At 47.0% G+C, this 22,914-nt stretch overlaps 1 protein-coding gene across 3 annotated transcripts in view; it reads right to left on the bottom strand.

Annotated features, from left to right (window-relative positions):
• Positions 1 to 2,087: 2,087 nt before the first annotated feature.
• LOC146809816 (uncharacterized) overlaps positions 2,088 to 22,914 on the bottom strand; it is a 187,841-nt gene continuing 167,014 nt past the window's right edge. For all 3 annotated transcript variants that reach the window (XM_085616672.1, XM_085616671.1, XM_085616673.1), the window contains exons 6-7: positions 10,717 to 10,836; positions 2,088 to 4,210 (exon numbers count right to left, since the gene is read on the bottom strand). In XM_085616672.1, coding sequence (XP_085472798.1) covers positions 3,144 to 4,210; positions 10,717 to 10,836 — 1,187 coding nt within the window. In that variant the 3' untranslated portion in view covers positions 2,088 to 3,143. The remainder of the gene's footprint in view (positions 4,211 to 10,716; positions 10,837 to 22,914) is intronic.

Consider the following 22,914-nt stretch of genomic DNA (forward strand, 5'->3'; position numbering starts at 1 on the left):
CTGCGGTTTAATTAATAGCCAAAAGAAACCCAAAAATATGAGAGTTCCAGAGATATTGAGTGTATCCTAAATCAATCAATTAGGGACTTATAAAGTGTGACTACTCACCTGTGAGGGTCTAAAGGAGCGGCTGGCTGGGTCTGTGGTTTAGTCAAAGAGACAGGTCTTGAGGTCCTTCTTGAATTGCGGCAGCGATGGAGATTGCCTGAGGTGCAGAGGCGAGGGGTTCCAGGTCTTGCAGCGAGGTAGGAGAAGGATCTTTCTACAGCCGTGGTCTTGCGTATCTGTGGGATGGTGGCCAGGGCCAGTTGGGCAGAACAAAATTGTCTGGTGGGGGTGTGGAAGGTGAGGCGGTGGTTGAGGTATGCAGGTCCAGCGTTGTGGAGGGCTTTGTAGGCGTGCATGAGAAGCATTCTCTTTTTGACAGGTAGCCAGTGAACCTCTCTCAGGTGGCCGGTGATGTAGTTGCGGCGTGGGATGTTCAGGATGAGTCTGGCTGAGGCGTTCTGGACAGTCTGCAGTTTCTTTTGAAGTTTCTTGGTGGTGCCTGCGTAGAGTGCGTTGCGGTATTCTAGTCTGTTGCTGACGAGCGCATGGATGACCGTTTTCCTGGACTCGATGGAGATTAACAGCAAGGTCATGTTATTTCTTGATTCCTTCGAGCCTCTGGATGTTGATCTGGATGTAAACATGAGTGTCCAAGGAATACTGTGAAGCAGTGGACAAGAGGTTTGAAAGTCACTTCAAAAGTGTAAGTGCGTCCTTTCTGGCTACAAGAGGCCAAGCCTGTCTCCCAAAGATAAAAGTCCACTCTTCAGGGTCGACTCATAGCTGCAGGGTTTGTCCTCTGTTTTAGGGTATTCGATGGTCATGCCTTTTGGGAGGGCGTTGAGCGGGAAAAGTTCCACCATGCCTCAGCAGCAAGGCGAAGTTATTGCCAATCTTGTTAAAGCAGGATTCGGTTTTGGAGAAAGAAAGAAATATAAAAGATAGATCTAACTCAATGAGAGATTTATTACACCAGAAAGGAAAAAGTTTGGACTTTCCCTGTCAGGCCTGTTCGAGACTTCTAAGGTTGACAAGGTAATCCCAGAAAGAATAGATGCCAGCAGGAATGCTGTACACAGTGTCATAAATTTGGCAGCCGATCTTGCAAATATCCAGTTTCTGCTCTACCCTAGATCAGGCTTTTGGTTTATATGGATTTTCAGAAAGGTTCTTATCGTTGTTCTTTGCATTATGAAAAGAACTTTGGCTTGTGCTCTCAAATGAGTTGCAAGTGGTTTGTGAACTGAAACCACCATCTGGTAGACTGTCATGGGCAGGTGGAAGTGTCGGAAGGAAAATTAGAATTTATGGGCAGATGGCATTTCAGAGATTTGTGGTGGATATAGACTGAGTTGTGCTTTAAAAATCACTGCTGAACAGGAATGGAAGAACATTAAGATAATGGTTCCAGACCTCACCATTTGAGACAGTGCAGACATTTGAGGAGATCATGATAACATGAACAGTGTCATATTTAGCTGGAACTGCTGCAATATAGTGCTCTACATGAGTGAAATAAATTAAATTGAGACATTGCTTTGAAGTGGATTGGCTCCATCGTGGATCTCCAAATGTTTCTGTGATGATGGCACAGATACAGCAGAGCTGCTCAGCAACACGGCACTGGAACAAATGTGCAATTATGCAATGTGACAACACAAAATGAACTACAATACTGCTATTGATCAAATGAGCAAAATAACTGGCCTGTGGTAATAATGGGTTGGGGTAATTTGTCTAATGACCAGTAAACAAACACTATAAGTAATAGGAAGGTGATGTGGATCATAAGTGACTGTGCTGCAAGGAGGCCTAATATTCAGCATAAATGACCCAAGACAATGTGCTACTGACAGAAAAGAGGACAAAACACAGAAAGAAAGAAAAATACGGCTACTGAGCACAAAACTGCAAAACAAAAGGGAAATGCAAAACAGAAAGAAAAATGAGTTATGGTTATACTGGTACTGATTTTCTAAATGGATTAACTGACATAGCAACAAAAAGTATGATTTAGTAGAACGCTGCAGCAGTAATGCTGAATGATAAGAAACACTCTTTATTGTTGATTTGCAAGTAGTCCATCGAGTAGATGACTGAAATCCATTCTTGAATATCCACCTTAAGGCGTTTTCCCTAGCTTCTTTTTGCTCTGCAGCCTAGATCCCATAAACAAAAATACCTCTGTTAAAAAGCAGTGAGAAAGGTATCTAGAACCACAGCTTCCATTTTTTTTTTTTTACAATGGAAATCATTTTCCCCACCAACCCCCGAAGGACTGAAAAAGACAACTGCTTAAATCTCCAGCTTCTCTCTTCAATTGAACATGACATTACTAAGTCTAGAAACTGACACACATGACACGAACCCCCAACAGAGTAACTTAAATTCACCCTTTATTAAGGTTAATTTATCTCTGTGTAACACAAATAACAAACCATGACTCAATAGGTTTCAGAAGTATTTGTGGTCTTCCTGATGCAGGGACCAGATCTACATGTGAGCACTAAAGTGTTAAGTGCTACGAACATTAAAAAGGACAAACACTGGGACAAACACCTCAATTCCGAGAGCAGAGGAGGTTTTCGATGCAGTCCATTTCCTGTGGCGTTTGATTCTGCCAGTAAAAACATGGTGTAGTGCCAACTCCAAACTATTTTCCCTGCTCCAATTTTACAAGCCTAGGCAAACATTTTCTGGGGGGTTCTAAAACAAAATGGCCCAATTATCATTAACACCAGAAGATCCCCCTGTACAGTATGACATACACATGGCCGAAGAGGCGTTCTGCGGGCTCTTGCCTTTCTGACACGGATCATGCTGCGATTGGCCATGAGGAAAGACTATGCTGAAGTTAGTTTAGATGCATTCCAAAATACCTTTCAAAATCTAGCATTTTTTGTCTTCACAAGACTATCTATATTCCATAGGACAGCAGATCATGTTTATCCTCCAGCAATACCAGTTAAACTAAAGTCCCGCTCTGTTTATCTTCACAACTTACAATCTTTATCCTGGGATGACAGAAGCCCTCAAGCAATTTCATAATAGTTATCTATGTAAATGCCTATTCGGTGCAGGCCTTAGTTCAGGCCCTAGGTGACAACAACTTGTATTATGGAACCGGTCATTCCTCGATGGGTCTTCTTGTGCTGGCTCAGGGCTGATGTGTGGTGGTAGCTCTTGTCACACACTGTGCACTTATACGGCCTTTCACCAGTATGGGTCCTAACGTGCTGAGTGAGGTCTGAGCTCTGACAGAAGCTCTTTCCACAGGCCAAGCATTTGTAGGGCTTGAGGCCTGTATGGGTTCGCTGGTGCCGAATCAGATTGGAGCTACTGCTGAATCCCTTACCGCACTGCTTGCAACGGTAGGGCCTCTCGCCTGTATGTGTTCGGTGGTGTAGCTTCAGGCTTGGTTTATCACTGAAACTCTTTTCACATTCTGTGCACTTATAAGGCCTCTCCCCAGTGTGAGTCCGTTGGTGAATCACCAGACGCGAGTTGTTGATGAAACTTTTCTGGCAAATTTTACACTGGTACAACCTTTCTACTGTGTGGGTCTTGAGGTGCAGAGTGAGGTGTGTGTAAGTGGTGAAGGTTTTGTTGCAAGCTGTGCACTGGTATGGCCGTTCCCCAGTGTGGTTCCGGAGGTGAATCTTCAACTTAGAGCTGTTCATAAAGCTCTTCTCACACTCTGTACACTTGAAAGGGCGTGCCAACCTGTGCGTCTTTTGGTGGCGGGTGAGGTTGGCGCTGTCACCAAAGCTTCTGTCGCATTCATTGCAGGGGTAGGATTTCTCGCCACTATGTGTCCGCAGATGAATTACCAGCAAGGCACTTTTTGTGAAGCTCTTGTCACAAGCGTTGCATTTAAAACGTCTTTCTATTGGGTGCTCCTTGGGTGGTACGGCAAGGTTCATGGGTCGGCTGAAAAACCGTGCATACTCATGTGATTGCTCTAGTTCTGATTTGTCTAGATGGTATTTCGTCAGATTAATTGGCTGTTGTATCGATGGTTTGTTAGTCTTCTCAAAGATCTTTTCTTCAATGTAACACTTAGGTTTATTTTCTTTGGTTTTTCCAGAGGTTTGTCTCAGGTGCAGTTTCTCAGTGGTTTTCTTTGGGTCTTGGTCTCTATTCTTGCACACTCGCCAATCTCCTATTGAACAAAGTGGAGAGACAGTTTGATTATTATATTTATATATATATTTTTTTATAAAAATGGTTATTCTGAATTTATTTAAACAATACTTAGAGGTCCAAAGCCCCAATTATATGCAGCAGGTATCCCATCTGACAATTGATTACTTTGTCCCTTATGTTTTTGCCACATTTTTAAGTTTTGGTTAGGTATGAGGTACTGAGTAATAGTAGTTGCATCTGCCCCTTCCGCACTAGAATCAGTGGCCCCCGGTGACAGTGACCCATTTGATTATATACATTTTTAGTGACAGTCACATTATCTGGAATATAACCTCTGCATTGATCATCATCATCGAAAGGTGAACATGTGAAAATATTATTATCTGTAGTACAATCATATCTGATCATAGACATCTTTGTGTTTACATGGACTGCAAGACGGGTGCTGTTCTGCGAAACTACAAAGTTCTGACCCTGTGCAGTGCTTCATTGCCTTTCATACAAATACCACATATATTCAAGAACTGCCTTTTCCCCCTTTTTCCCAGGGATTGTTTAGAGGAGGCAGAGCAATCTCTCTATGTGAGGAAACATAGCCAGGAGTGATGCAGTACATGCTGGGAGCAGATCATTGAAGACTCTCCCTTCAACCAACCATGCATGAACCCTAAACGGGTGCTTTTATGAAAGCAGACCTTATGGCTATTTTATAGCCGAATAAAGACTAATTAATGATGATGATGAATGATGACTTGGGGCTGCCCATTTCCTCTAGGCTAAGACTAAGTCAGATACGTTGCTGAAGGTCTTCTGGACTGCCCGGTGTGCCGTTGTGGAACCCCTCGGCCAAACCAAGTAGTCCTGAAACACTGTGTCCGAGCACCACACTCCCTCGTGCTAAAACAGGCCAGCTTAGTATTTGTGGATGCCCGCCCAGACACTTTACACTTCACAGCACCCACTACATTTCCGCCTACATGGCACTGTTGCCCAATTATCACCTTTACTGGCCTAAGTGTCTGAAGAAGTGTCCTCTAACTGATTTTTCAGCAGTCCAGTACCTAGTGGCTTTCCAGATAGCCAGATCCAGATCTTCAAGAATGTTCAGAGTGATCCTTGTGTGTTCCTTTACCCTTGTGGGAACACATGTGCCACCCCCTTCAAGTCTCAGAGCTGTCTAATCTAACCATCTGAAGTTAGTCTCCCCCCACCTCCACAAACTTACTACTGAGATTGCTAGCCAAAACCAATGTCAACTTAGTCACCTTTATAGGTACTGTGGAACTCTAACCTTAACCTGGGGAACAAAAACAGCTTCCTGGACAAAAACTGGGTGCCCTGATATTAACATGGTAATGTCAGCTTCAAGATCTTTACTGGTTGCATTCACTCTATAGTATCTGGGTCGTAAAGTTACAAGTAATCATGAACAGTTGCAGATAGTGAATTACATAGAAAGACATAATATTTTAATAGGCAGACTAGGTATGCAGATCTTTTTGCATCCTTGGAGAAAGGATGGCTATGTACCTATAAGCACAACATTTTAAGTTCACTCAGGAAATTCGAAGTCAGTACAGTGGGAGTCATAATTTGTGAGAGTAGAAATCAGTGCCGTCGGGTCCTATTCAATAGTATAACATTGTTTTTTGTTTCTCATTTCTAAAGACCTTAAATAAGACCCTCACAGTAACTGTGGTCATGACAATGATCAATAAAGCGTATTTTGATTCGATACGGATATCATGTGTTGAAACTATGTTTGTTTTGTACATACTTTGTGTCGTGTGTTTTTACTGTTTGGGTTATGTTATATTGTGCATGTTTTTCAATTTTCTTTAAAACAAAAGTAATAACTTGAGTTAGACACTTCAGCGTTGCTGATATTCCATCAACCCTGTTATACTCTAATTAAACTCAACCTTCACAACACCTCCTTTGAGCATGGCCTTGAATCATGACCCTCTTCTATTGTAGAGTCAATGAAGCATTGGTAGGAAACCTTTCCATCGCAAACCAAGTGCCAAACATCCTGGTAAGTAGGGAACACATGTAATCTCACATTTGACTTTGATAGGTAGCTTCTATCACTTCAAAGGTCTGGAAAAAAAGCTTGACAACTACTGCTCAGTATTTCAAAATAATGATTCAGTGTGAAAACAATAGTCACTTCTTGTACTAACTGCTCTGCTTTTAGACGGGCAACATCACGACTTACAGGGAAGCTATAAGTGAGGTCAAATATGCTCTGTTGTCTTTTCAAATTGGTCCTCACTGCTATGTCCCTAATCTTCTAAACGGGGGGACCTCTTCCATGAGCTGATTCTATGGTCTAAGGAACTGCACCAAAGACTGAGAGGTCTGCATCTTAATTCAAGGCAGGCAGAGGGGCCAATGGGTTCTCTGGCTTTTAACTTCACACTCGGAGAATCCACCTATCACCCAGATATCTGACAACTTGTTCCAGCCAGACAGTTATAAAATAGAGGCAGCTTGTGAAGAGACTAGGAGGAGAGCATTTGTTTCCAGTGATGGGGGGTAGTCCATCCTACAGGGGAATCATAGAAGAGCTATAACATCAGGATTGCGGTCCTCTGGAGGGAAACCACAAGGGGTGCTGGGAGGGAACTGTTCCTGATTGCAAGAAGTGGACCACCAATGGGTACACAACCATCCTGAGGACCCAATCAAGGAAATGTGGGAGTCTGGGAATGAGTACTAGAAGACAGTCTTCTGGTAAAGGCACTGACCACTTAGAGACCAATAGATAGGCCCTTGCTGGTGTGTGGAGGTGTCCCTTATTTTTTAGGATAGATTCCCTCTACTAGAGCAAAATCCACTTCACCTTTCTTGCTGTGAGCAAAAGACAGTAAAACTACTCTGCCCATCAAGAGCTCTGCTCTGGAAGTGTGCAAAACACAAAGGGCAAGAAGAACCGTGCACATCTCTAGGAATGGGTCAAGAGCTCAAAGCTTGAGAAAGACAGCACATAGGCTTTATACAGCCTGTTTTGGCATTTAAATACTGGGTCCCTTGAGACAGTATTTTGTGCATCATTTGGAAATCCGGGGGACTCTGGATCGGCCCACGGCGAACATATTGCATGGGCCTGAACTACTGCCTCTTCCTACCCCCCCCCCCCCCCCTAACACTTTCCTTGAGAAGAACATACAAAGCACTGTGAGCATCAAGGATCTGAATCTTTCCTTCAAGTTTACCATCCATAGCCGACCCAGGACTCTTACGGTGCCTTTATTAACCCCTTCCCCAGTCACAAAGGGCCCTTAAGATCTTACCGTGTCATCCACAGAGTGGAGCCCAATTCCCTTTGCTGGAGGAGTTTATCTTAATTCCAGAACCACTGGAATCATCTCCCTGGCCTTTACGGGTAAAGAGACATGTTTGTTGGCAATCATGGTTGATGCCTCATCCTAAAGTCCAGTTCCTAGTGGAAAACAGTGAAGCCTTTGGGAATAGAGGATGCCTACCTGAGCCCTCTCAACTGTAACGTTTCTGAGGCAAGGGCCTCAAACATAGGTGCCTCAAAGAGGAATTCATACTAGGTACTCTCCTGCCATCCAACTGACAGTTTTGCTAATAACTAAAAACGTGTTGGGCCACTAACTGGGATACCTGAACTGTGTCATGCTAGACACTAATGGCTGGTTCTCTGGTCACCACTGACCGGGGTCACCAAGACGCAGAGGCAGCCAAAGCCAATTAAACAGTGGGCGAGACATATCAGGGCAAAGGTTGATACCTTATCCTAGTCTTGCGCCCTCTCCCCCGCCCCATGACTAAAGGATCAAAGGGCAGTTTACAAACATAGTAAAATACTCAAAATGTCCAAAGGTTTCACCAACCAATCCGAGCAGCCCCAAAGCAGAACACTGGCCACAATGGCCCACCTGACAGACAACACAAAAGCACCATAAAACCGTTTAGCTGTCATTGCTAAAGAAGATGCTAGCTCCTTTTGGTTTTTCTGTTAGTCCAATCTTAAAGCTCTTATATTTACATGAAGGAGCAGTTATCTATTTATACTTTGGGAGCTTGAGAACGATTTACTGTGTCTGAGTCGCTGCTCTCATCAATTCATAAAGTGAACCATCACTGGTCAACTTTGCTACCCTAGGAGACTCACATGCCAAGTGAGAACATCTGGATTAGTGTCTATCTAACATCAGTGGTAAATGCACTTTCCACACAGTAGACTAAAAGTATAGTCTCCTCCATATATTACAGCTTCCTAAGGAACGGCCCTTTTTATTAGAATGACCTCCTTTTTAGGTCTCGCCTGACCAGCGCTTTAGCGCTGGCTCTGGCGAGACTTATAGTAAGCGCGTTTTGGAAGTGCAAACAGTGGCTTTGCAGGCCTCCAACTACAGTGCATGTGACCCGTCCGGGCGCGCGCACCATTTGGAGTCCTGCAACCACTTGTTTGCTTTCACTATTCATCGCACCATTTGGCAGCCTGCGTGCCCGCCCCCACTCCCCCTCCCACTCCGTCAGCTTCGCTTTCACTATTCATCGCACCATTTGGCAGCCTGCGTGCCCGCCCCCACTCCCCCTCCCACTCCGTCAGCTTCAGTGCGCGCTTGTTAGACCACACTATAGAATGACTATAGTTAGACTATAGAATGTCATTGCATTGCCCACCTGACTGGTGTGTATTTGTATAGCGTCGGCTTGACCAAGTAGGTTTTTCCTTATTAATACATTTTAGTTTTATATTTACATGTTCACGAGCAGCGAGATGCAGCGCAATCAGTTTACCCATATTCAGTGCGTGCCTGAACCAATCGTACATATTCACTGTCAGCAGCTTGAAGACACACTAAAATACACAAACGGGGACGCTCAGTTTCTTGACTAAGGTCGTTGGGTGGTGGCCATATTCAGCAAAGCGGGGACTTTTCTTAATTGGCTGCGCGGTGCGCTTCCTATCCCTGCACTTGGCTCTGTGTCCATCCGAGCTCTGCTGCGTTCCTGGGAAGGGCGCTCCGTACAGTGGCTGTTGGTGTGCTTGGAAGCCTTGAGTAGCTGAATCCTCGCGCATTTGGGGGGGGGGGGGGGGTTGTGCGTCCACTTCTGTAACGATACTGCTCCTCTAAAGTAGGTAGTAACATTTACAATTGACGGATTCCCTATTCCCCCCTCATTTTCTCGCCCTCTTACAGTTTATTCTACATCAAGCCCACAAAAAAACATACATAAAAGGTGTCAACGTTTTTGTAATTTAAGAAGTGTACCCTTTCAGGGCCGTGTATTTTGTTATGTGTTTCAGATTTTGTTGTTTGATTTGCTCTTGTGCTGTATGAAAGCACTCTCGTGCAACGGGGATACATGACGAGCGCACGGAACTGGGTGCCCGGCCATGGTTATGTGACCGTAACGAGCCAGGCCGCAGTCATTCATTTTCTGGGCGCATCTTTTTTCATTTCCCTCTCAACACGAATCACCTGCCTGTATTCTGTGGAATTGAAGTCTGCATATGATCTTATATCGAATTTTAAGTATCCCACGTTTTGGGTTTCTGATGTTTCAATGTGACCCTTGCTACGTGCCTCTCTAGCATTGTAACCCTTAGCGCTTAGAGGCGCAGAAGCAGCTGCCTAAACGGGATGAAGCCTGCGCATGTTTCCCTTGTGGGAACGAGCAGGGGCACCATATGTTTGCAAGTTAATTACAAACATATGGTGTCCTTGCTCGCTCCCGCCAGGGGATAGCCACACGTGCACAGATTTCGCGAATCCTATGATGAACAAGCATTTGCAATGCAATAGGTCTCGCAGTTGTTAAGAGTTTGAGCTATTGGCACTGTAAATGGCAATGCCTTTTATTTATGTGTGGGTTTTTAAAACATAAATAAAAGGCATTGTCATTTACAATGCCAATAGCTCAAACTCGTATAAATGCGAGACCTATTGCATTGCAAATGCTTGTTGCCTTTGTTGCAACGTGTCTGCCTAAATGACCTTACACGTTTTCATTATTTTAGGGGTTTTAATCATTAATGAGGGGGAAACTTTAGTGACACTTACTATGGACAGCTAATGTTGAAGTTGTGGACCAGTTGTTTTTTTTTTTGTTATAATTGCCAATGTTATCTGGTCATTTGATCTGTTCTGCAGTCCCTCGCTTTTTGACTGGATCCGTAATACTGAGTCAAACTAAAGCTACAAACCTGTAAGTAAGTAACATTTTAACAATTTTAAATAAGTGTGTAACATTTTTAAGGTTTAAAAAAATGTGAGGCTTTAGATAAAATGGATAGTGATTGCATTCTCGTATATTTAGGTTTTAGTTTTCCAAACCATATAAACAAACATAATTGACAATGAAAAGAAGCCCCATTTAGGAAGCTAAAAAAACACCTCGCAGTAGCAACCATCCTAATATTAACATGTAAGAAGATAAAAAACAGGCAAGTCTATTATCGCACAGTAAGTCAGGAACAACTTTCTGGCCATTTCCCAAATTTACCCACCAATCTTTCAAAATTCTAGTATCACTACTCACTGGCTGTGAAACTGGATATGTGGTCCTTGGTCATGGGGTCATGACAGACACTGGAGGAATGCTCAGTTTCTTGCTTGATCCTCAATAAGCTACCAGGTGCCACAATCTGGTAGGCAGCCCCTAGAGACAAAGTGCAAAATCAAGTCAGTTTAAGGCATGGGTGATTGAGAATAATTTGAGTTGAACATGAAACAAATGCTGCTATTTTCTTTCTTTTACATGCACATGTTTGGGGCAAGAATACAAGTGTCTTTGGCTCCTTGCAAGCTATCTTAAAATGTAAATCTAATTTGAAGCCACCTTTAAACACCTGTCACTAGCGCTGTAATAAACCAAACAGGACTACTCGGTGGTGAAAGCAAGTCTACTTTATGGAAGGAATAGGGAATGTATAAACCTTCTTGAGATAAAACTGGGAATGAGGCAAGGGTGCGTTCTTGCCCCTTCCGTTTCTCATTATACACCAAGAGGCAAAACTGCACTTATACTAAAGATCCAAAGACACTCACTATGTAGGAACACACTCCTCCCAATACTCCTTTATGCGAATGACAGTGCTAGTAGCAGGAACTAGGAGGGCGCTGCAAGGGCTAATTGATGATTAGATCATCTTCATGTGAAAGCTAGATTTACGGGTTAATGAAAGCAAAACCTTTACTATGTCATGTGGGAGACACTCCCAAAAAAGCCAATGCACTAGATAACAACATCCGGGTAGAAGAGGCAGTTTCTTTCCCTATTTGGGCGTTATTTTGAGCAAATATCTATTGAATGTGATGATTTCAAATAGAACTGCCATGATGGAAAAGTCAATACTGGGGCTACAGAGTGTCTGTAAAAAATTGGTCTCCAAACCAGTGAAAGAGCTTTTGACCATCCATGCAGCAAAGTAGGTGGTGATTGCGGCACATGGGACAGGCCTATAAAGCATGGCTGATACCCATGGTATACAACTGGTGGAAAATGCCTTTTTCCAAAACCTTTTAGCATGTTACTCGTAGCTGTCCGAATACTATTTGCCATGACGAGCTGGGCACTCCCTATACTGAGGATCAAATAAAATTAGCACCATTCCTGCTGCGGCACTCCATTTGGTCCTGGGAAACTTCTCCACTAAATCGACTAGCCATAGAGGATTGCCAGAAACTGCATGCAACGCTTATGGGAGCGACCCTTGACCCACCAGGTAGGTCACTCCCCCTCCGCACAGCTCCGCCTGTGTGTACCTGCCCCATCTGCCGCTGCTGAGGAAGTTTGAGGCCCTCCTCCACCCGCAGGCTACCACCTGCGCCTCATCCCTGGTGGCCAGTGGTAGGCCTTAAGTTTGTTCATCTTCCTGTCTTACTGTATTGCCTGTATTTTCATTGTTGTGTCTGTGACTGTTGCTGTCTGTCTTCCCCCGTTGCCTGTTCGTGGTCCTTGCCCGTTTTCTTTCCTTCTGTACCCCTCGCTGCCCCCGTGTCTCTCTGCCCGGTTTTCCCTTCTATTCCCCTCGCTGCCCTCGTGCATCTCTGCCCGGTTTTGCCTTCTGATTCTTAGCTGCCCCTGTATTTCTGTGCCCTTTTTGCCTTCTGTGCCACTCGTTTTTTCACTGATTTTGTGCCCTTTGCCTTCTGTGCCACTCGTTTTTTCACTGCTTTTGTGCCCTTTACCTTCTGTTCCACTCGTTTTTCCCTCGTTTTTTGTGCCTTTTTCCTTCTGTTCCCTCCGTCGTCCCTCACCGCCCCGCCGCTGTGTCCCCTGTGGCCCCGCCCCCCCTGACTGCCCACTGCCCATTCGCTGCCCCCGCCTCCCAGCTGCTCCTCCCTACCACCACCCCATATATGCCGGCCGCTGTTCGGCCACGCCTAAGGCAAGCCCGTCTGCCCCTGTCCGGCCTAGACCGAGCCCAGAACCCCTGGCCCCTGCTTTCGCCACGACGACCGCCGCCGCTACGATGTCAGCACGCTCCACGCCCTCAACCCCGGACGGACCCACATCTGCTTCAAAGCCACCCCGAAACACACATACGGTCCCTTCACCTGCCGGAACTGGAGCTACACCAGCCTCAGAACAGACGAACCACCCGCCAGGAAAGACCAAACCCACCTGCGATGCATCCTACTGAACACCCGCTCCACGCGCAAACACGCCGTCAAGCTCTGGAACTTGCTCGACACAACATCCCCGGACGTCGCCTTCCTGACAGAGACCTGGTTAAACTACTCCTCCGCACCAGACATCGCCATAGCCATCCCAGACGCCTACAAGATCACCCGCAGAGACCGCACCAACAGAGTCGGAGGAGGAATCGCCATTGTCCACAAGAACAGCATCAGGGTCTCGATTAGCACAGACGACACGATCAGCACCGCCGAACACATGCACTTACAGATCCACACAGACCCCAACTCCACCCGCAGAGGCACCCTCGTTTACCGACCCCCCGGACCCCACCCCCGGTTCAGCGACTCCATCGCAGACTTCATCAGCACGCACGCCCTGACCTCCACCGACTACATCCTCCTCAGAGACCTGAACTTTCACCTTGAGAACAACAACGACAACTCCACAACCCTGATCGATACCCTCGCCAACCTCGGACTAAAGCAACTGGTCACAATGCCCACCCACTCCACCGGCCACACGCTCGACCCAGTCGTCTCCTCAAGCCCGCACGTCTCCGTCAGCCACACCACCGAACTCCTCTGGACCGACCACTGCTGCATCCACTTCACCTTCCAGAAACCCACCGCACACCACCGCACAAAAACAGATCCCCCACCGCTGCTGGATCAAAATCACCGAAGACCAACTACATGCAAACCTCGCTGTCGGCCTACCCACCGAACCCTCCAACACCGACGATGCTGCCCACAGCCTCAGACGCTGGATCGAAGACTGCGCCAACACCCTCGCCCTGCTGAAGACACCCCCCCACAGAGACACCAGTAAGGGGGCCAGCTGGTTCACCCCAGAACTAGCCCCCAAGCAAGCCTGCCGGAAACTAGAGAAGAAATGTCACAGCGAACAAACTCCGGTCAATCGCGCAGCACACAAGGACGCCATCCGCAACCACCACCACCTCATCAGGGCCGCCAAGAGAACTTAGTTTAAAGACCGCCTCGAAAACAACGCACACAATAGCAAGGAGCTCTTCAACATCATGAAGGAACTCTCCAACCCCAGCTCCAACACCAACGACATCCTGCCGTCACAAGCCCTGTGCGACTCCCTCGCCACCTTCTTCCACCGCAAGATAGCAGACATCCATGACAGCTTCAACACCCAGACAGACCCAACAGACAGCAACACAACAGACCCTCCGCACACCATTGACCACAACCCCCTGCTAGCCTGGGCCAGCGTGAGCATTGATGACACCATCAAGACCATGAGCACAATCCACTCCGGCTCTCCGTCAGATCCCTTCCCGCACCACGTCTTCTACAAAGCAAGCAGCTCCATCGCACCCCACCTGCGTAACGTCATCAATCTCTCCCTCGAGACCGCGACCTTCCCAGAGAGCTGGAAACACGCCGAGATCAACGCCCTACTGAAAAAACCCAAGGCGGACCCAGAAGACCTCAAGAACTTCTGGCCCATCTCTCTGCTCCCCTTCCCGGCCAAGGTCAGAGAAAATCGTCAACAGACAGCTAGCCCAATACCTCGAAGAAAACAGAATCCTGGACCCTTCCCAGTCAGGGTTCCGCAGCAACCACAGCACCGAGACCGCCCTCATCGCCTCCACCGACGACATCAGGACCCTGATGAACACCAGCGAGACCGCAGCACTCATTCTCCTAGACCTCTCCGCCGCCTTCGACACGGTCTGCCACCGCACACTACACGCACGCCTCCAAGCCGCAGGGATCCGAGACAAGGCTCTGGAATGGACCACCTCCTTCCTCTCCGGCAGAACCCAGAGCGTCCGCCTCCCCCCATTCCGGTCAGAAGCCTCTGAGATCATCTGCGGCATACCCCAGGGATCCTCCCTCAGCCTGCCACTGTTCAACATTTACATGGCCCGCTCGCACACGTCGCCCGAGAGCACGACCTCAACATAATCTCCTACACCGACGACACTCAACTGATCCTCTCCCTCACCAAGACCCCATCACCGCCTAAGCCAACCTCCGCGAAGGAATGAAGGCCGTTGCCGACTGAATGAAGACCAGCCGTCTGAAGCTGAACTCGGACAAGACGGAGGTCCTCATCCTCGGCCCCAACCCTTCAGCCTGGGACGACTCCTGGTGGCCGACGGCACTGGGAGCAGCCCCGACACCTACCAACCATGCACGCAACCTGGGAATTATCCTCGACTCAACGCTCTCAATGAACAAGCAGGTCAACGCCATCTCCTCCTGCTTCAACACCCTCTGCATGCTCCACAAGATCTACAGATGGATCCCGACAGATACAAGAAAGACAGTCACCCAGGCCCTCGTCAGCGGCAAACTCGACTACGGAAACGCCCTCTACGCGGGATCCCCGACCAAGCTCATCAAATGACTACAATGCATCCAAAACGCCTTGGCATGACTGATCCTTGACGTACCGCGCCACAGCCACATCACCCCCGACCTGAGGGACCTGCACTGGCTCTGCATCAGCAAGAGGCTATCCTTCAAGCTCCTCACCCACGCACACAAGGCACTCCACAAGACCGGCCCTGCCTACCTCAACAGACGGCTCTCCTTCTGCATCCCCAACCGCCACCGTCCCACGCATCCGAAGAACAACCACCGGCGGGAGATGCTTCTCCCACCTCGCTGCCAAGACATAGAACACCCTCACACTGAGCCTACGACAGACCCAAGACCTGCTGACCTTCAGGAGGACGCTCAAGACCTGGCTGTTCGATCAGTAGCAGCCCCCTCCACCCCTAGCGCCTTGAGACGCTCACGGGTATGTGGTGCACTTTACAAATGACTGATTGATTGATTGATTGGGAAAGTATCATTAGAGGAGATCGGGCGTACCGAGTTATATACCTGTCCAAATTCCTGCTCCGGTGACAACAAGGCTGAGCTGAAACAGTTGTTTCTAGTGAAAGCCACTGCAAACACATCCCTGTCTGATCGACACAAAGTTGCAGTGTACTTTTATAAATTGGTGCGCTTGCAAGAGGGGCTTCACACCTACTTATCCTCAATCCAGGACAAGCAACACCATTATGTTTTAACTAGATTCCGTTTTAATTACTTAGCCCTCATGGTAGGCTATCCAGTGAATTGTTATTCCCTGTCAGATTTAGATCCCTGTGAAGTGTATCTAGTCAATCTAATTTACATACTGTGTACCTGTGTTATGGGGGCCCAAGAAGAAAACTGATTTTGATACTTTTAAAAAAAAGTATTAAATTCCCCCCGTGCAGATCAGAGCTGCTTTTTTTTTTTATAGCAACTGCATTGCCCTCTGATCTGTTATTCTATGGCGCGGTTTATTTGGCAGGTTTTAAAACTGAGGAGTTCCACCATGCTGTTAGGTGGTAGGATGACCCTATTGTGATAGTGTATTGCTACTGTATGGCATTTTATTGCAATAATCTCTTGATCAGCGTGGTTGTTTACATACTAATTTTACTCTTGCTTGATCTGTTATCCCTTTACGGTCTGATGGCAGTGGCGGCTGGTGGCATTTGAAAGTGGTGAGGCGTAAAATGTGTGTAGTAGTGCAGGTGTATAATCGTTACATCCTACTGATAAAGTCTTCACTGCCAGCATGTGTTTCGCCGAAATCTAGCTTAATCAAGACTGATAGAAGAAATAATAGGATAGAATGCAAAATGTGAATAAAAGCATAGGAAATAACACGTGATGTCACAATTTACATTTTGTGTTATCAGTATAAGAATTGCACCACCAACTAATAGCTAACATCTGTTGATACCTTCAGTCATTTATAGAGAAAGGTCGTGCTTCTTCAGAAACATAATAAATCATAAATAATTATTGCACGTTTATTTACAAGGTTATCTCAAATGATATGCGTGTATTTTTAATCTACAGTTAGTAACAGAAAGAACAAAAAAATGCCAACATTTATGAGTGAGTACTTCAATACAACTTACAAGGTTATCTCAAATGATGTGCGTGTATTTTTAATCTACAGTTAGTAACAGAAAGAACAAAAAAATGCCAACATTTATGAGTGAGTACTTCAATACAACTATTCCTATTTTGACAAAAGTGAATGCGCCTACCTACATGTCAAAACAAACGGACGGAAACAAACAACCGGTAATTAATTATGTGGGTCGGCTCCAATAATTAATACCAGTTGTTTGTAGAAAACGTGCAACAATTCTATAATTGAAAGAATTGTTGCGTGTATCCTGGGCTCGGCTCCAGAAGTTACACTGCTTTCTGAGAAGCGCCCTGGGAGGTACTGCTCTTAGTGCTGTACTATGTAAAAGCCTTGTTAAAGCACAGTCCGTGAGCCAAAGGAGCGCTAAATTGAAGAGAAGAATGTAATCTGCTGCCGGGCGTCGCTTCTGTTTGTTAAGTGTATCAGGTCAGTTGTCATTGTCAACACGCAGCCCCTTCCCCTCTCCATCGCGCACTGACTGCAGAGCTGCTGGTTTTACATTTTGCAGGCGTGCGCAGTAATGGATTCAGTGACTTTAGTTTCCAATCCATCATGTCAGTCTCAGATGCAGTGGGTTCAGCTAGGGCTTCTAGAGGCCTCTAATGACATCCCAAGGACAGTCCACCACATACTGACGCAGTCTGTCATATTTTGAGATGAGCAAAATAACAGTGTTTAATAATAAAAACGTGCCAGACCCTTCATCCGGTCCTCTTATTCTAGTCTCGTCCATTATGAAGAACTGAATCCGTATAAGCACACAACTTGGTTTTCGTGACTGTTCTGAGGTGACTAAATCTGATCTGCGCGGAGTCTCATCTCACATGACCAGATGCGCAGCTGTCAATGGTGCAGAAGGTGCACTGGCACCGGGGTTCACAGGCCTTAGGGACCCACTGAACCTTAATTTTGGCAGTATTTTATTACCCAGAGAGTCGTGCGCGGGTTCACTTTCCTTGCTTTCACTAGAGCCCGTTCCATCCTTGCTGAGCAACTGAACTAGACTGTAGGAGGTGGCAGGGGACAGCGAGGCCTTTTTTGGAAACCTGTAAACTACCGGAAGATGCAATATCTTATGACCACTTCTAACTAAGCTCCTACTACATGGACTCTAGCAAGTAGGGAAACCTCCCATACAGGAGGAGGCTTGTGTGGAAACGCGTGGTTGTAGGTGTAATACTGCCGTAACGGTAAGGCACAGCTCCTGTGCACACAAACCGAGCATTCATTCATTCAGTGGCGCCTCGTGCACATTGAGCACTTCCCACATTGCACTCGTTTGTTCTCACATGTGCGTGTGACAGTTTGGGCCTGCAAGTCCAGCGAAGAAGGCAAGGGAGAGAACAACATAACCGTGCGAGTGTTGGATGCACGCATTTCACACGAATGGCGAGAATAATCTTCTGTCCCGCCTCTGCTACACCCTTCCACTGTGGCGTTAAAACCACGGTGTCAGGAGGCTGCGGTGGGGGAGGACGAGCTGACCTGGAATCCTTTAGATTAGCAGAAAACCATGTAGCATGTTTTACCAGGCTTGCCACAGTTCTCACAGGGAGGAAAACAGCAATGTTTTCTGGCAATTTCAAATAATAATCCCATCGGTGACGAAACGAAAGGAATTACTTTCTTGTACCTCAGTATTTACCCAATACAAATAATTCACAGAGCAAATAGGTTTGTTTTTTGCTGAGCGCATGCATACCGACAAACACAACATGCAAGCAGAAAACCCTTTATACAGGCACACACGTAAACACACAGAGGCAGAGCAACACTCTGCAAACGTCAATGCACACTTTAAGACCACAGAACACCAGTTGCTGCTCGCAATACTCGGAGGGGGGGGGGGGGGGGGGGGGAAGGTTGGGGTGGGGGTTTTAAAAATAAAGTTTTTTAAAAAAAAATTACCTGACCCCGCGCCTCTGCTGTCTGCTCCTGGACCGGATCCAGTGCTTTGGCGCCTTCAACATCTTCTGCGTGAGGGGCTGGCAATCCAGACGCTGCTCCAGCAGCGCCAGGATTGGCGGAGGGCAGGCATACTCCCTGCCCATTAGGAGACCGGTGGCTGCGCATGAAGCAACCCTCGGTCTCTTAAGGGGAAGGCTAGCGCGCATGTTTGGGCTGATCGTAATAATGATCAGCCCAAAAACGTACATGCGCACTATTGCGCTGTCACTCAACGGCTGAGAGTGCTGCCGCAGCCCCACCCCCTTCAGCGTTACGCTGAAGGGGGTGGGGCTGCGGCAGCACTCTCAGCCGTTGAGTGACAGCGCAATAGACAGCGTCCGTGTTCTACTTCTGACGCTAATTCCAATCAGGAGTCCTGATTGCTGCAATTAGCGTCAGAAGTAGAACGATTTCAGCCCTGGCATTAGTGGGGCAACGCCCCAACGGACGCACCGCCACTGTTTGATGGTTTTTAAACGTATGGTAAAGTGCAATAATATGGCAATGATTTTCTGATAAGATTCAACATTTACGTATTAACTCCATTCCTCTGTGATCTGTTATTCCATTACGTTTCAATAGCTTTTTTTTTTTCTTTTACATATGAGGATGTCCAGTAAGCGGATATGTGGTATGAGGACACTAGATTGCAAATGAAACTGTATTGCACTGCACTTTAGAGAATTTTATTGATGTTGCTCAAAAACTTGCAATTGCGAGACCTATTGTAAATACTTGTTAACTCATATCGTATGTATGATTACTAGTTTTATTTGTGATTTTACACTACAGAATTACAGCGCATAAATACATTTTCTGATTCTTCGGACTAACTCAAAGGGTTGATCCAATTGAGGAAGGCAACCTCTCATCAAATTGAGGCGAGGCCACCTTCAACAGAAATTCCAAAGTTGCAGGATCTTCTAACTCTCAAGATTCCCATATCATTGGGAAACAACATGGCGCTGTATAAATCCAAAATAACTCTTTTAAACATGTAGGATTAATTGAGCTTGTTGCTTAGCCTCAGAAGACGAGTGGGAGGCTGAATCCAAATTGAATTACCAAATGACAAGGAATAGCCTCTGCTAAGCAAGTGTAATCAATAACTAATTGCAAAATATTTACTTTGCCCATATAGTGCTCCATCACTGCATGCAGTATATTGTTTTGTCCAAAAATATGAGTCAACAAAATAATACGCAATACTTTAATAAAATAATGAACAATAGTTTACTGAAATAATACAAGACACCACAAACCAAGGTTTTTACATATTGAATTAATATAGAACAATATTAGCTATAAAGTAGTGGAGCCCTGTGCATTGAAGTGGATCAGAAAGATAACAAAGGGGAAGCCTCCCATACATGCAAAATTAAGGTACAAGTCTCCCCTCAAGGACATCATGAGAAGGGCAAGTATATCTTGATCTACACACAATGAGATTTTTCTTTAAAAGCAATGTCTTCATTTGTTTCTAGAAGAAGAGGGTTAATGGCATTTGCCATATTTTGACTGAGATGGCATTTTAATATCCTTTAATTACAGCATCACCGTCGCTGATGGTTTTCCAGCCCCTCAGTAGTCTGAATTTTTTAAGCGTATCACTGTTATGACTTTATAGGAGCCCTTCCAGCCTTGGATGAATTTTTGATACTCTTTATATGGAAAGTTACTGCGTTAACAAAACTATTCAGAGAGAGCAGGTTGGTTTCTGGATTAATTTTTTTATTTACGCTGTTTTATAGCGTGATCATGAGCTACGTCATTACAGCGTTGTACTATGGAAAGGAATAAGGGAAAAACATATCTTGGAAAAGACCAAAAAACGATTATTATATGTCGAAGCAATGCCAGTCTGTGACATTGATGTGAGACAAGCAAAATGCAGCATACATTATTAGTGAAGCATCGAGGAGGGTTAAAGCAAAATAAATACAACGTCAGCTAAAAGCAGTCAGGCAAGAGCAGGATGGTCAGATCCCAGCATTGGTGAGGTAAAAATAAAATTGGCTCACAACATGGACTAGGGTTTACGGTTTCTTTTTGGATGTCAATAAACAAGACAGAAGGAGGCAAAGTCTTGTTGTGGTTCTAGATAAGTCTTGAGACATTGTTTTCTTCCCAAGTTAAAATGCAAGTCTTGAATAGTAACAAATTAAAGCAGAAAAAAAAGACGCGGGCTACCTGAGAATGTCAGCTTTTTAGCCACGTAGCTAGGGTTCACTCTGTGTAGGGTTTGTGGGTAAAGCATGCTTACATGACCTGAGCTCTAGCTTCAGTGGGAAGCCACTGTAGCCCAACACCCAATCAATCAAAGCATTTATATAGCGCACTACTCACCCGGAGGGTCTCAATGCGCTGGGGAGGGGGGTCCGCTACTGCTCGAACAGCCAGGTCTTGAGCTGCTTCCTGAAGGCGAGGTGGTCTTGGGTCAGGCGGAGGTGGGTCGGGAGGGAGTTCCAAGTCTTGGCGGCCAGGTAGGAGAAGGAACTTCCTCCTGTTCTGGCTCTTCGGATGCGGGGGACAGCGGCGAGGGTGTGGCTGGTCGATCGGAGCTGGCGGGTGGGAGTGTAGAAGTTGAGGCGGCTGTTGAGGTATCTTGGGCCATGGTTGTGTAGGGCTTTGTGAGCGTGGGTGAGGAGACGGAAGGTGATTCTCTTGTTGACCGGGAGCCAGTGCAGGTCTCTCAGGTGTCCTGAGATGTGGCTGTGTCGGGGGATGTCGAGGATGAGTCTTGCTGAGGCGTTCTGGATCCGCTGGAGTCTCTTCTGGAGCTTGGCGGTGGTTCCGGCGTAGAGGGCGTTGCCGTAGTCCAGTCGGCTGGTGACGAGGGCCTGGGTGACAGTCTTCCTGGTCTCGGTCGGAATCCACCGGAAGATCTTACGTAGCATGCGCAGCATACTGAAGCAAGACGAGGAGACGGCGTTGACTTGTCTGGTCATGGAGAGGGAGGAGTCCAGGATGAAGCCCAGGTTGCGTGTGTCGTCTGTCGGTTTGGGTGCGCTGCCCAGGGCGGGAGGCCACCAGGGGTCGTCCCAGGCGGAGGGTGAGGAGCCCAGGATGAGAACTTCCGTCTTGTCTGAGTTCAGTTTCAGGCGGCTGGTCGTCATCCACTCGGCTACGTCTGTCATCCCTTCGTGTAGGTTGGCTCTGGCGGTGGCGGGGTCGTTGGTGAGGGAGAGGATCAGCTGAGTGTCGTTGGCGTAGGAGATGATGTTGAGGTTGTGTTGGCGTGCGATGGCCGCAAGGGGGCTCATGTAGACATTGAAGAGGGTGGGGCTGAGCGAGGAGCCATGAGGGACGCCGCAGATGACTTCGGTGGCTTCTGATCGGAACGGGGGTAGGCGGACTCTGTGTTCTTCCGGCGAGGAAGGAGATGATCCACTGCAGTGCCTTCTCCTGGATTCCGCCGTTGCTGAGGCGCTTCACTAGGGTGCGGTGGCAGAGAGTGTCGAATGCCACGGAGAGGTCCAGGAGGATGAGGGCCGCTGTTTCTCCGTTGTCGAGCAGGGCTCGGATGTCATCGTGGCTGCGATCGGCCCGGAAGCCAAACTGCGAGAGGTCGAGGGATCCGTTCGTCTCAAGGAAGGCGGCCAGCTGCTTGTTGACGGTCTTCTCGATGACTTTGGCCGGAAACGGGAGGAGCGAGATGGGGCGGTAGTTTTTGAGTTCGGTGGGGTCCGCTGATGGTTTCTTCAGTAGAGCGCTGAGTTCGGCGTGCTTCCAGCTCTCAGGGAAGGTTGCGGTGTCGAAGGAGGTGTTGATGATGTCCCGCAGGTGGGGTGCGATGACAGCGTCGGCCTTGTTGAAGACGTGGTGAGGGCGGGGGTCGGTTGGAGATCCGGAGTGGATGGTGTTCATCGTGCGGATGGTGTCTTTGGTGCTGATCGGGGTCCAGGCACGGAGTGTGGTGGTGGGGGGGCGTAGATGCGGTCGTGGGGAGCGTTGGTTGTGTGCTGAAGCTGTTGGGAATGTCAGCGATCTTGTTGTGGAAGTAGGAGGCGAGGGAGTTGCAGAGGTCTTGAGATGGGGTGATGTCGTTGTTTCCGGCGTTGGGGTTGGAGAGCTCTTTGACGATGTTGAAGAGTTCCTTGCTGTTGTGTGCGTTGTTGTCCAGTCGTTCCTTGAATGCAGTTTTCTTGGTGGCGTGGATCAGTTGGTGGTGTTTTCGGGTGG

This window comes from Triturus cristatus, chromosome 7 (genome assembly GCF_964204655.1).
Source record: "Triturus cristatus chromosome 7, aTriCri1.1, whole genome shotgun sequence".
In the NCBI taxonomy this organism is placed as follows: Eukaryota; Metazoa; Chordata; class Amphibia; order Caudata; family Salamandridae; genus Triturus; species Triturus cristatus.